The sequence below is a fragment of the Chelmon rostratus genome, chromosome 12 (genome assembly GCF_017976325.1).
Source record: "Chelmon rostratus isolate fCheRos1 chromosome 12, fCheRos1.pri, whole genome shotgun sequence".
Classification (NCBI taxonomy): Eukaryota; Metazoa; Chordata; class Actinopteri; order Chaetodontiformes; family Chaetodontidae; genus Chelmon; species Chelmon rostratus.
In genome coordinates this window covers 10,482,062-10,496,073 of record NC_055669.1, presented here as the reverse complement: position 1 = coordinate 10,496,073, position 14,012 = coordinate 10,482,062, and the positions used below count along the sequence as shown (strand labels likewise).

The 14,012-nt window shown below is 40.7% G+C and overlaps 1 protein-coding gene across 2 annotated transcripts in view; it reads left to right on the top strand.

Moving 5' to 3' along the window:
- clstn2a (calsyntenin 2a) overlaps positions 1 to 7,504 on the top strand; it is a 144,928-nt gene extending 137,424 nt beyond the window's left edge. For both annotated transcript variants that reach the window (XM_041949398.1, XM_041949399.1), the window contains 8 exons: positions 1,055 to 1,221; positions 1,988 to 2,136; positions 4,880 to 5,085; positions 5,240 to 5,407; positions 5,675 to 5,820; positions 5,913 to 6,033; positions 6,895 to 7,085; positions 7,283 to 7,504. In XM_041949398.1, the coding sequence (XP_041805332.1) occupies positions 1,055 to 1,221; positions 1,988 to 2,136; positions 4,880 to 5,085; positions 5,240 to 5,407; positions 5,675 to 5,820; positions 5,913 to 6,033; positions 6,895 to 7,085; positions 7,283 to 7,504 (1,370 nt within the window). The remainder of the gene's footprint in view (positions 1 to 1,054; positions 1,222 to 1,987; positions 2,137 to 4,879; positions 5,086 to 5,239; positions 5,408 to 5,674; positions 5,821 to 5,912; positions 6,034 to 6,894; positions 7,086 to 7,282) is intronic.
- Positions 7,505 to 14,012: the final 6,508 nt, after the last annotated feature.

The following is a 14,012-nucleotide window of genomic DNA, read 5'->3' as shown; positions in this document are numbered from 1 at the left end:
TCCCACAGCATATTTAATGTGGATGAAGTCATACAGAAAGAGATGTGCTTGTGAGCATTTCCTGCATTGTGGTGGTATATTTAATTAGAAGTTACAGGTGTTTAGTTGTTCATTGTCATCTATTAAAGAAATGATTTTGTCATCTATATCAAGCAGTTTAACATTCCAACCCTACTATATGTTAATGACAACTCCATTAGACATTAGAAAACTGTGAAAACACAATGTCAGTGTCAGTGTGATTCAGTTACATTTGTTTCCTGTCTGAACTTGTGTCTCATGTTTTGCATGCTTCTTTTCTTACCTCCATTGTGAACTTTGGGAAAAATAACCTCTAAATTCTTCGTAGCTCGCTATCCACTGGGCCCTGTAAGCTTTTTCTGAAGCAGATTCACAGATGTTATTCTCAGCAAACTGTGTGTGCTTTTCCCTTGGAAACATACATAATGCATGTTGTTGTCTCTTTTACCCAGCAAAGGCTCAGTAAAAAAAGGTTTGAACCAAAAAGCACGTCTCACAGACCAGGCCGACAGAGTTTACTCTAGGTTGAAAAACAGGCAAAAGTCAAAATGGGCCGCACAGATGAGGCAGACACATGAGAACAAGGATCAGGTGAGAGAGCCTTATCAAAAGGCAGGCAGGGGGTCTTAACAGACGAAGGAAACGGCTGGAGCGCCAGGGCAGATGCACAACAGATGATCTGGCAGGGAATGAATGGAAGTGGGCCAGTATATACAGTATGGCGCTTGGCTAATGAGGAAGTGCAGGTGGACAGGGGAGGTCAGGTGATGGGGAATGCTGGGAATGCAGGGGTTACTGCAGGCCAGGTGTGAGTGGCAGCATCTGTAACGACAGGAGATTTAGTTCATAGCAGGTGAAAAACCCAGACGAGGAAAATGTGAGACTTGGAATTGGCTGACATTGTGACAATGGTTGTATTTGACCCATTTGTCACTTCTCCTCTCGTCCTTATCAATTCTGCCCTTAACCCTCATATCTCACTTCCCCACTTTTCCTGCCTGTGGTTCTCTTCTTTTCTCTCTGCTCCCATTAGGTGGTGAGGTCGCGACCCCAAGGTTCACCCAGTATTTCCATGGCAGCCTGTCAGGTCTGACAATCCGACCAGGCCGCATTGAAACCCAGAAGGTTATCTCCTGTTTGCAGGCCTGCAAAGAAGGCCTTGATATTAACTCCCTTGAAAGCCTTGCTAAGGACATCAAGGTGTGTGGAAAGTGGAGGTGTTTCCAATATACAACACACACACACACACACACACACACACACACACACGCATACACACACACATACATAGACTTCAAACTTTCAGCTGCTTTTAGTTGATAGTATAGCACCAGCATTGTGGTAATTTCTTTAAACAGACATCTGCATATGAATGCAGACATCTGTAGGCAAGAGATAAGATTTTGGCATCAGAAGTTTTGGTTTCAGTTTGTAGTCAGAGTAGGATTGACCAATCACATTTGAGCGGGCTTTGGTTACATGCAGGTAAACAGTCCACGTGGAGAGCAAAAGAGGCAAAATGGACAAAATCTCAGATTTATCAGATCGTCTGATTTAGCTTTTTATTAGCCTTTTTTTTCAATTTCTCTGCATTCATATGCAAATGTCTGCTATAGAGATTTGCTGAAATGTCAAGTTGTTGTCAAATTTGAAAGTCAAGTTTCAAATCAGACTACAAACAATGACCGGTGCATTGAAGAGAAAGCCTTGGCCCGCATATCCACTATCTAGATATTCACCCTGAAACACCAGAGGCTAAATCATCATCAGATGATAGCCAATGGGTCCTGGAATTGCTTTAGCGGTAATATAGAAGTAAGACACTCTTCAGGCTGATGGTTTTTATCAAAAGGAAGGTTATTCTTTAATTCATGTCCTTTGATATTGTGAAACAACAACTTAAACACAGCTGTTTGAATCTGGATCTCTGGAAGTTCCATTGAGGACAAATCGTTTGTGTGTCCAGTTCCATTTCAACCCTGCACAGTCTGTGCTGGTGGTGGAAGGAGAGGATGTGGACAGCATCAACACAGCCATGACCAAGGTCTCCTACATTAACTCTCGCCAGTTCCCTACGCCAGGCCTCCGCCGGCTACACATCACCACCACAGTACAGTAAGTGCCCATACACTTGTTTGCATTTTCACTCACGCCTTGACTGTTTTAACATCCAGCTTTACATTCATTTAGCTGCGCATTTTCGCATTTACTGTAGGAGCTGCACAGTTCAGTCGCCGTCACTGAGCAGCTCTGCTGGATGAGTTTATGGCCTTGCTCAAAAGCACATCTTAAACCTTTCACCTCACCCGAGGACACGCATCTCGGTGGTGATCACTAGGGAAGCACATTTTGCAGGTATTCTGTTTGAGTGGGTTACGGTTACGGGTTGAGTGGGTTGTTGAATTAAGTGTGAGGTAACTATCACACTAACACTAATGTGAAATGATGCATAATGCCTAGAACAAGTTGGTCAACTTAATTCCAGTAGATGGTCACAAAAGCCACACACCGCAACAGCCAGAGGAGTGGTGGTTAAAGCATTAAAGGAAGGCTCTGTCAGATGTGTCGTGTGTGTCTTTGTCTTCAAGCCACAGAACTCCCAGCGAGATGGCAAAGGATGGATCATTAGTGTAAAAACTATTAAATTACTAAACAGACCAGCTGGCCATTAAGGACATTAAGCCTTCTGGTGAATGGAAAGACCATCTTGCTGGCGTCTATATTCCTTGCTTTTGTTTATTCTCTGTCTCATTCTTTCTTACTTTCATTTTCTGTCTGTTTTTCTGATTGTCCTTCTGTGTATGTCTTTCTGGATGTAATTTGATTTGAATTGACTTTTCTTTGCTCGATAGCCGCAGATCCCAAGGACGGTGATGTCAGTCGATCTATTTGTCCAAACCAAAAATATCTTGACTGCCAATCACATTGTTAGGAAATCAAAAGACTTTGGGCGACAGCACTGTATCTTGAAAATGACTGGATTTCCTTGATATCTGCTTTGACTATTCAAAGGATTAATAGTAATGTTTTTGATGACATCCCTGACACTTCGTTTGATGCCACTATCAGGCTGAAATCTCCATTTACACACAGGAAATATGAAAATGGAATGGGCAGGTAATGATTAACAGAGCATTCACACTTCTGCTAGCATAACTTTTATGTTTTATTTTACTCTCGTTGCATAATCAGAAACACATGATTTAGCCTTGTATGTGTTCTGTATATCATCTAAACTGTGAATCATAAAGTAGCTTAATACCCAATGTACCTTTAAGAACAGAATGATTGAGGAAAATACTTACAAACTAGCTAATACTGTAAATAAGTTCCTTCATGTTGAGTGGCACAAACTAATTGCATAAATTGCACGTTCTATAACTAAGGAATTAAGTAAGATTTGCCTTTGCAGGTCTCATAGCTTTTTTAAAGAATGTGTGTGAGTTATACGCTGCATGTGTGTACAGGAGTGCTTCTCCATGTGTCTCACAGCATATACTTTATGTGTCTGCCCCCGTCTCCACACGCATTCAGCACTTGTTCATTTGTTGAGCAGCAAACGCAGGCAGGTTGAAATCAGCTTAGACGTGTGCTGGTCGATAAAGAGAAGTGAGCTCGAGGAGCAGCAATAGAGGCTGTCTAATTCTGACCAACACTTCATGACTCCCCTCGAGATGAAGACGGATAGATCTGCCTCACAAGATATGTTGAATTTGCAGCGTGACTGAGGCAAAGACGATAATATGTAGTCCCATTACACATTATTGACAGTTTTTAAATTCTTCTTTCTGGTGTTTTGTTTAGACCGGGTTAAGATAACATCTTTCTTTATGTATTATGCCTATTTTGAAATGGATTGTTTTTTCCTGTTGGAGATTTATTCCTGTATGACTGAGAGCTGAGGTCAGGGCTAATTGCTGTCACTTCAGACTTTTAAGTGAGGCTTCGCTTTATTGCAACGTTTCATTTTTAAACCTATGTTAGAGATGCTTCAGTTTAAACTGATTTTCCTGACTCTTAAGTGGTGATTATGTAAAAAAAAAAAAAAGTTGAAGTGCAGAAAAAATGGGTATTTTATTACACTTAGACACAACTTTGACAACAGAGTATTGAAATGGCTCAGAACAAATAGGACTGGTTGCCAGGACATGAGAGAAACTATGAACCAATGCTTTTTACCAAATAAACACATTTGGTACATTTAATACTTTCCTCAGAATAAATGGAGAATCCAAAGTGAATACCAGATAACTTCAGGGTCCATCGAGTAGCATTCTCATCATCAAGTACATTTTCTGTCCATAACTGAAAATAAACATCACTTTGGGCACAATTTTGGAAATGATCAAGTTGAATCAGAGGATGATTTCCTAGTTGTTGGTGCAATATTTCTCATTTGCAGCTGATTTCCTGATCATAACATGGAGCGTAAAAGGGGAACATTAGGGAATGTTTTGTTTCCTCCATATTAAGTGTTTATTACCAGCTTGTTCTGGCATTCAGTTACCCTTAAAAGTTGTAATCAGTCATCATCTGCTAATGAAAAGGCCACTGTCAGTCAAATCTGATGAAACAACACCCACACAGTCCTGATGAAACAGTTTAGTTTGTAGCGTTTAACTCCCCAACAAAAAATAAATGTTTTTTCTGGTTACATTATTGCTTATTTTGCGCATTATGACACAGTGTTTTTGCATTTTATGATCATTATTTGTGACAACTACATAAAAAAAATCCAGCAAAACACCCATACAGTTAAATCAAGACAAATCAGCAGTGAGTCAGTAACACTGGCTCTGTCCCGTGCTGTAACCTCTCCCTCCTCTCGTCTTCTTCTGCGTGTGTGTCCGTCTGTCAGGTGTTTCGGGGAGGACACGTGTCTCTCCATCCCGGACATCAAGGCGGTAGTGATGGTCCTGCCGCCCAGCGAACCGAGAATCACTATTACAGGATCTAATCGGCTCGTCAGGCCTGCCGGTGACCTGCGGGCCCCGCTGGGTGTGGCACCCTTCAAGGAGCTTCACATCACGAGCACAGTAATGAAGGGAGACAGCTTCGGTGGCTGTGAGTGGAGAGGCTGCCTGTGTGCTTCTCGTGTCACACCAGCCTTGTAGTAATGTTCCACTTAACGTGACAGAATCTGTGGTTTTAGAGTCCTGTTAAGGTCCTGTTTAGGTGCACGTAACTCATTTTTGTCATTTGGTGTGTGCGTATACAGCCCGCAGACCAGGTGTGATGGAGGTGATGCATAACCTGGACTACTGTGATGTTCTGGTAATTGGGGAAGAACTGAATCCTGAGAGAGAGAGTCTGGAGATTCATCACAGTGCTTTGTTGGGAAAACACCTGGATGCCACCAACTCCACCTCTGGAATATCAATCTATGGTAGGCGGTGCGAACAATCTGCTCAGGGTGGTGATGTGTGGGAAGAGATGCACCACCTTTCCACCTTAAAATCTTTGAGAATGTCACTAAAAATGGCTTGCCCTTTATGCAGCAGTAAGATGAACATTCACACTCTATACAGTAGGACAGCTGTAAAGGTCAGTGAAATAGACCCTGTCATAAGTTATTACAGCTCCAAACTCACACACAGCCCGTCATGACATATTTTAGACCATCCTATAACACGTGTTTCCTGTGTGTTACAAGGCGTGGACTCCATGGCCCACTACGAGCAGGCACTGAGACAGGTGCGCTACAGGAACTGGCGACCTGCCACCCTGAGTGAGAGAAGGTTCAGACTCACCTGCTCCGAACTCAACGGACGCTACACCAGCAATGAGTTCACTTTAGAGGTCAGCTTGATGTCTTTCTGGGGTTTTTTTTCAACCCTCAATCCTCCACCTTCTTTTTCCCGAGGATAATGGTGTTTGTCCCGCCTCTGTAGGTCAGTGTTCTTCACCACTCAGCACTGGTGGCACATGTCAATCATATGGCTGCCCAACCTCAGTACATGAGACCCGTCCATCACCCACTCATGATACACACTCTAAACTCGCACATGTCAGGTAAGCTAAAATGTAAGTGTTTTCTGTGGTGAATATTTGATGCTGTAATGATGGAGGAGAATGATGTTTTAACCGGTCTGTCTTGTACTTATTCCATACCAGCACTCAGCAAGCATCTTTACACATAGCACTGACTTTTCTGTCACCTGCTGCCTAACAGGACAGCGTTTTTGTTAATCAGACTATTATTTGGAAATGAAAATAAAGACATAGATGTCTTTCCTTCCTAGAGGTTCAGCTTAGACCCACTGTTCTGTCTTACTGTACAGCAGTTGGACTCTGATCCACTTTCACACTGCAATGGATGATTATAATGGACATCTAAATTTATGTGCCCTTGATTTCTGTTCCATTGAAGTGGTTTAGACAAGACGATCAAACTGGAGATGACTCTGCTGATGTTTAATGCCTTTTCTAATTGAGTTACTATGTCTCCAGACCTCAGCAATCAAATTCAAGACTAAAATGTTGTCAGAACTGAAAAGAACAACGGTCAGAACAACAAAAACAAGACAACTGTCGGAGAATTTGTAAAGCTTTGATTTTAAATTAATCAAATACAGAAAGGAAGCAGCATATATCATACAGATATTTAGCTCGAGCCAAAAGTTGAACACCAACAGTGGCAGATCTACAGCCATGTGTAGACTCAGCTGTATACACATGAATATGTATGCAACATTTTTTTAACCATTGTTTAAACAAGCAGGTCAATTTAAATTTAAATCCAGCAAATGCTAAACGAAAACAGGGAGACAAGAAGAGAGGCAGTCGCAGCCAACAGCAAAATAAGACAGCGCTAGTTCTGATGTAATAGAAAATAATGCCATGCCATCTTTTGCCTCTCTACTCCTCTCCCAGGAGCAGCACCTCCAGCAGCCACGGTGGTTATTGTGGTTTGTATCGCCGCCCTGGTGGTGATTGTGGTGATCGGCGTGTACAGGATCCATGCCACACATCAGGAGGGGTCCAGAGAAGATGAGGACGGGGGCAAAGACCCTGAGGAAGACTGGGACAACTCTGCACTCACGATCACGGTCAACCCCATGGAGGTTGGATGACATTTACATTTAAATTTTGGGGTTTTGCTCCTGCAGTATGCCTAAAGACTATCGATCTAAAGACTAGAAAGGCTGACTGCAGGATAGAAGAGGATTTTTCTTACTCATAGCTCAGTTGCATTGCTTGCCTCTCTATACCGGATCTCGGATCTGGGGTGACCTTTACTAAATTACCTTTTCTCTTCTAGAACATAAAAGGAGCTCAGGCACTTGATGAAGAGGTAAAAGAAGAAGGACATGAGGAGGAGGAAGAAGAAGAGGATGAGGAACAGGTGGGAGGAATGACAAGTGCTGAATCAGACAACAGTGATGAAGACGAGGAGGAGGAAGAAGAAGGCGAGAGAGAAGAGGTGAAAGAGAGGAAGCAAAAGGGAAAACTAGAGTGGGACAGTTCCTCCATGACATACTAACCGCACATGCACATATATCTGCACATACAAGCATATACGTGTGCGTCTCTCTCTCTCTCTCTCTCTCTCTCTCTCTCTCTCTCTCTCTCTCTCTCTCTCTCTCTCTCTCTCTCTCTCTCTGTCACCCTCTCTCCATCAACCACACACACACACACACACACACACACACACCATCCGTCATGCTCTCTACACGCACACATACGCACACAGACACAAAATCTCTGTTGAAATTATCTACAATCTGTTGCTGGAAAAAACACTTTGGATCTTTCCATGTTGTCATGTTTAATGAAACATCTCCCTCTGCTGGACAAAGTCAGTACTACAGAGTCAGCTGCAGTCCCACAGTGCCGAAAAACACAGTAGATTATTATTCACATCACAGCCAATGAAGAAGCAAAATATATGATGAATATCAAACAAGCACAGTCTTCTCATTGTATGTGTACAATTAGCTGGAATTGTGCTGATAAAATTTAATCCAAACTTGACAAACACGAGTCAAATCTTAAATATAGTGTCACAAATTCTCTCCATTTCTTACATCGACTACATTAAGATAATGTGGGCTTTTATCCCACAGTTAATATTTGCAATTACATGTGTCCTCAGATTACTTTTTCTGTTTATTTCTTAAACAGACTGTCTGCAATGTGATGGGTCATTAACAGATTGAGCAGTGAGATGAATGCATATACACATCCATTATTTAATGTATCTGTAAAACCTTTTAATATAGTTCCTTTGGCCTATATAGCAGGTATAACATAGGTGTTTTGTCACTCAGTGTATGTCCTCTGTTCTCATCTCTAACTAAACCCAGACACTGTTCTGTCCCTGAAGTCTGTGTGATCAGTACTGAGTTTCTCCAAATTCATCACAGTGCTGTGGTTCTGTGGCCTGGACACTAAAGAGAAACAGGATCCTGTTATCATGTTATCTCTGCCCATGAACAGTCCTCATTCCGTCTGGTTTCTATACAAAGCAGAATTCTGAACATATTTTAAAATGATTCTGTGGTCTGTTGTAGCCTTTGCTGGTTGGGGTTAGGTCAGTTATCTTTCTTTCTTCAGCAGATGAAATGATGTTACTGTATGCTACTAATATCCTGTCTTCGCTTTGTTTTTAATTCCATTGTAATAGGAGCCCTCTATGCAATTACGGGCCCAGCATAAAAGACCAGTATACAGAAACAGGGGTACTCCAGCAATTTATTTTTGCACAATTTATGACAGGCAGATTTGAAAATAAGGTAAAAATTGCAATGGAGGCCATGATATACTGACTCAGTGCCTGTGAGTCAAACTTCAAAAACACTGGATCCTACACTTCCCATAATAGCTGAGTAGCACCTTTGTAGACTTGTGTGGAATATACCCGGAGCTGGATTCACAAAGATGCAAAGACACTAACTGACAGTCAGACTCGACATCTCAATCAATCCACTGCATAAATCTGTCTAGTTCTTGATTATCTTCAGTCAAACTAATTTGCCATGAATTCTGGGTCAGTTAACATTTTAACTTAGGCTGCAGTCCTGCAGAGGCTCTATGCCCCCCAGTTTGAGAGCTGCTGCATTAGACTAATCTGAGAGCAAAATTAAGGCTGGCCTAACACGACAGACTAGTCTAAAACAAACTTTTGCAATGCAGGTTAAACATTTGTCTCATGTCCAAGCAAAGATAACCCTGGTTACATCATCAGGGTTATTTTCTTAGGCTTGACAAAGCACCTCCAGAGCCACTGATGACATTATACGACTGCTCTCTTTGACAAATAAACTGAACTCAGTGTGTAAAATTGGTGGAGTACCCCTTTAAAGTCAGGTGCAGACCCACAGAGCTAAGAAGCAGGGTGTGTGTATTTGTTGGTGTTGCTAGAAGTGGAAACTTCACTGATATTAATTCCATTTTGTTATTCCAGATTAAGCTTGCTCAGACAAATTGTAATTCCATGATTTCACCTTCATTCAAATGATCTACAAGTATCTCCAGATCTCTTTGACATTCCCATTTCTACTCAGAGAAATCACCTCTCACCTGTTCATGTCCAGACAGTATCAGTGACTATTACTCCCTCTGAGCTCTTTAACTGATATGTCTCCTGTTCACCTTCCCCTCCCTCTGTTGGCCTTTAGCACCTGTGATTGTGATGTCATCATTGTGAAACAACTGCCTTGTTTCCCTCGTCCCCCTTTTGTCATATTGTGCTTCTGAAAGATTAAAGAGAAAAAGATTCTTTTACATATAAAAACAAACCCTGTAAAAATGTTCAAGACAGTTATTTTATATATCCGTTTCTTTTTCTTTTGTAAACAAAATGGTTGGGATTTCGCTCTCTTTAGTGGTCATCCCACTGCTTTCTGTATATTGACCAATAAAGACTTGTTTTAGACTCTACACGGCTCTCCTTGTTTGTACACTAGACATCTCTCTCTCTGTCTCTGTGTGTGTGTCTGTGTGTGTGTGTTGGCAAACCCAGGGACTTACATAATTAATAAGCTGTCATTGTAGATGTTGGAAAGCCGCCTGAATTCATCACATGTTGCAGTAAGCTGACTGGCTGTTTTGTTTACATAAGCTTACATAGACAGCCAGCACTCCACTTTGTTCAAAGTCTTTGTATTTCTGGGCCCAAACAGGCCTGGTATACAATATGCGTTCTACGAAGGAATATGTGTATGTTTTAGTGTCTGAGGTGTTAAAAGGTTGAACACGAGGCACTGATGCATCCGGCCTCCATTCATACCCTTTAATAGAGCTACACAAACAGCAGCACAGTATATGTAGACACATGAAATGAGCTGTTTGAACATTACCCAAGAGATCCCGAAATAAATCTGAGAGAGTTACAGGATGATTAAAGGAAAAATATAGACCCTTAGTTTTTTGGGGGCTTTTGTCTATTTTCTTGCTTTTTTTGTGAAATTGTGGAGAGCTCCCTCTGCTCGGGTCGCTCCTGTTCCTGAAATCTGAAAAGAAAACCAATCACTCACTGCTTAAACACACATTCAGGACATAATCTGCATAAAACTGAAGACACTCAGTGGTGTTCATAGGGGTGGTGTTACAGAGCCGGAATCTTGTCACTGTGGGGTTGCTAGGCAACCAGTGGAGACTCAAGGAAGTAACGGCTCATCACATAAACCCCCATAAAATCGTACATTGTAGTTTATTACACTTCCGCTTTTGTCCAGATTGAACAAACATGCTAATAAATTTGCTGTAAAAGTGCTAGAAGTGGGATTTTGTTCCCTTTAGATGATGCCAGGATGGCTGTTTCCTGTGTTTCCAGTCTTTATGCTAAGCTAAGCTAACTATCAGCTGACTGTAGCTGTATTCACCTTCTCATGTGACTGTTTTGGCGAGAAAGCAAATAAACACGTATCCCAAAACTATTCCTTTAAAAGATCACAAGACAGGAAGATAGATTAAAAAAGATGAATTCTCATCAAGTAGGATAGCTAGTAGTTTTACTGAAAGAGGTAAAACAAGAAAAGGTTAAAGGTAAACTTATGAATGAATTTGTTTTTCTCAATAAGTGCAGCTGTCAGAGAAACAACAGTATTCACTGTATGTGTCCAATTTTAACTTTTGTTCTGGTGAAGTTCCAGCCAAAAGTTTAGAGGTTGCAATTTCTGTATTGACTTAAGTAATAGGCCAAGAATGATAAACACACAAAAAAAACAAATGATGAGGATGATGGAGACAGAGACCAACTGATAAATACGTCAATAAAACCCCATGCACTATTGTCTTAGAAGACACTGAATGTGGTGGAAAAGATCGACCCTGACACGCAGTTAGTGATGAAACATTTTGCAATAACGTGTTCAACGGGGCCAAAAAGAAAACAACTGATAATTCACTGTTAGTGTCTAAATCATTTAATAGTGAGGTGGCTGCTGTGAGGGAAACAACAAATGTGGTGAGGTCTGTCACAAACAAAGGCTGCGATAGGAATACAGTATAATGGTTGCTTGGGGGAGGATGAGAACTTCAACAGGAGGTAAATGATATGAGAAACTGCTGGATAACGAGCATCATCTGAAATGTCATTATGAATTTTGAAATGCCTTAAAAAAAAACGTTTTAAAAAACTTGTATTACTGAACCCTGCTGCTGGAAGGATGAATTAATGTTGGGTTGAGAGTAAATGTAATATGTTTCGACATAAACCAACACAGAAAAGAAAGTTGTAAATATTAAACTGATGATGCATGACAGCATCTACAGCAACATGTATTTGAAGTAAGAAAAGAATCCAACAATCAACTATCCAACAAATCTGGTTGCAAGGTTTGTTTGTGAAATATATCTTGTAGTGTGTTGGAAATAAAGACAAGTAACAAATAACAGATGGCATCTTTTCGTCTTTTAATAATGTCTGATAATGATTTCTTGTTCTAAAGGCAGAATTCAGGCACATGTGAAGACAAATCACACAAATGAAACAGGCTGAACACTGATCTGACAATGCAGGAGAGGCACAAGTCCTTGAGTTTATTCCAGAGAATGTACAGTTTAATACTTGTAATTGTTTCAGCTGTGTTTGTTTCAAAAGGTACAAGAAACAATGTCTAGTTTTTGGAATTGACACTTTTCAGAGAAACATTTTCTGACAAACATTAAGAATATCACTAGAGAAGTCAAACCCCCTCCTGTTGTATAACCCACTGTATGCAGATTTTAAATCAATCCCACAAAGCGTTTAATTGACCGCCCTTCATGTGAGTTCATCTATTAAATGTCCAAGCTCTGCTCGGGCTCCCTGCTCACAACAGTGCTGACGATTCATTTCTTCACTCAGCAGATCCCCGAGGATGAAGAAATACAATTTGACTAATTAGCAGCTTAATGTGACCTTTTAACTGAGCACCACATGTTCAATAACTATCTAATGGACCCGTGCTGGAGAACACTACAGAGTGCCTCAGAAACCCAGAGGCGTGTGTGTGTGTGTGTGTGTGTGTGTGTGTGTGTCCGAGGCTAATCTCGCATACAACCGGAACCAATCAGCATAGTATTATGCACATTTAGGACTGTATGCTCAAGGCCCTCCTGTGGTTGTGGTGATTCACAGATGTAAAAACTGGTTTAATGACTGTTCTGTTCTATACTGCCATTGACTGCTAAGTCACTACTCCTAAGCGGCCGGTAGGGGCCGCTAGTGATCAACAACAGCCTCAGTTTGATTTGGCGGTCTTAAGTTACTTTTGATTGCTCCGCTTCTTAGTTTGCAGTTGGCAAATTATGCAGAGCGGTGTTTTTCTTTGATTGTGTTTATTTAAACTTTATTTCTTTACATTCTTTCTTTTATAATCTCTTGACTTGATCTTCTATTCTTGTCTTCTTCGTCGTCATCGTCGTCTTTTTCTTCGTGTTTTCCCTTTCACTTTAACTCAGTTCAAGAATGGTGAAATCAGTAAAACCAGAGTTGAACCAATTAAATATGAAATAACACACATCACATGTTTTTCTGATAAGTGCGGTGAATTTATGCCGTCTAAATGCAAACATACAACTTTTAACACTGTGAGCCGAAAGAGCTATATGTCAGGTTTGGAAAATTAAACAGGAGAAAATATAAAAACAGTTCCGCCAGACTGTTCTCACCGGAACGTAAATCAAACGCACCCTCTGAAGTGGGGCGGGATTATTCAAGATGCTCACCTGAAAACATCACTGGAAACAGATGCTACCGTTCGTGTAGCATTTGCGCAAGCAAGCTAACACTCTACACTCACTGAGGACGCTTCAGGAAGTTTAATTTGTTTGTGTGTAGTGAAAACAATCGTTTTTGTGCCACAAACTCGCACTTCATGGAGGTGAACAAGTGTCTCCACTGAAGGATTTAATCTCCCCCGAAGTCCGACTTTCCTCTCTCCGCTTCACTAAGGTGAGTAGCTCAAGCTTTGCTAACATGGTTAACACCTGTGAGCGGATGTTTTGGTTGTGTTTGTGGTGGAAAGTAACTAAATACATTCATGTAAGTACAAATTTGAGGTACTTGTACTAGTGTTTCCATTTTATGTAGTTTTATACTATATCTCAGAGGCAAATATTGTACTTTTTACTCCACTACATTTGTCTGACAGCTGTAGTTACTGATCACTTCTCATGTCCTGTGAAATCCATGTATCTCCAATCTGGTGTTTTTTGTTTTTTGTTTTTTTTTAATTTTTCTTCTTTTGAGTTAAATGAATTATTTAACAACCACATTGGATTAGCTGAAAGATGCATCAACAGAGAGCTGAAAACAGGGCTGCTTCTCTCAGACACGCTATTAGAAATGTGTGGTTCTTATATGAAATGATGCATTGCAGTAGATTAAAATAATGTAACCCAACAGTTTATAAAATATTTAGAGTAAACTCAACCTTAAATATCTACAGCAGTAAAATGCAACAGTCATGCAGCAGTAAAATTAATATAAAAACATCAGATGTAGTAAAACACTGACAGGTAGTATTTTACTGCACAATGAGTACTTTTACTTTTGTTACTTA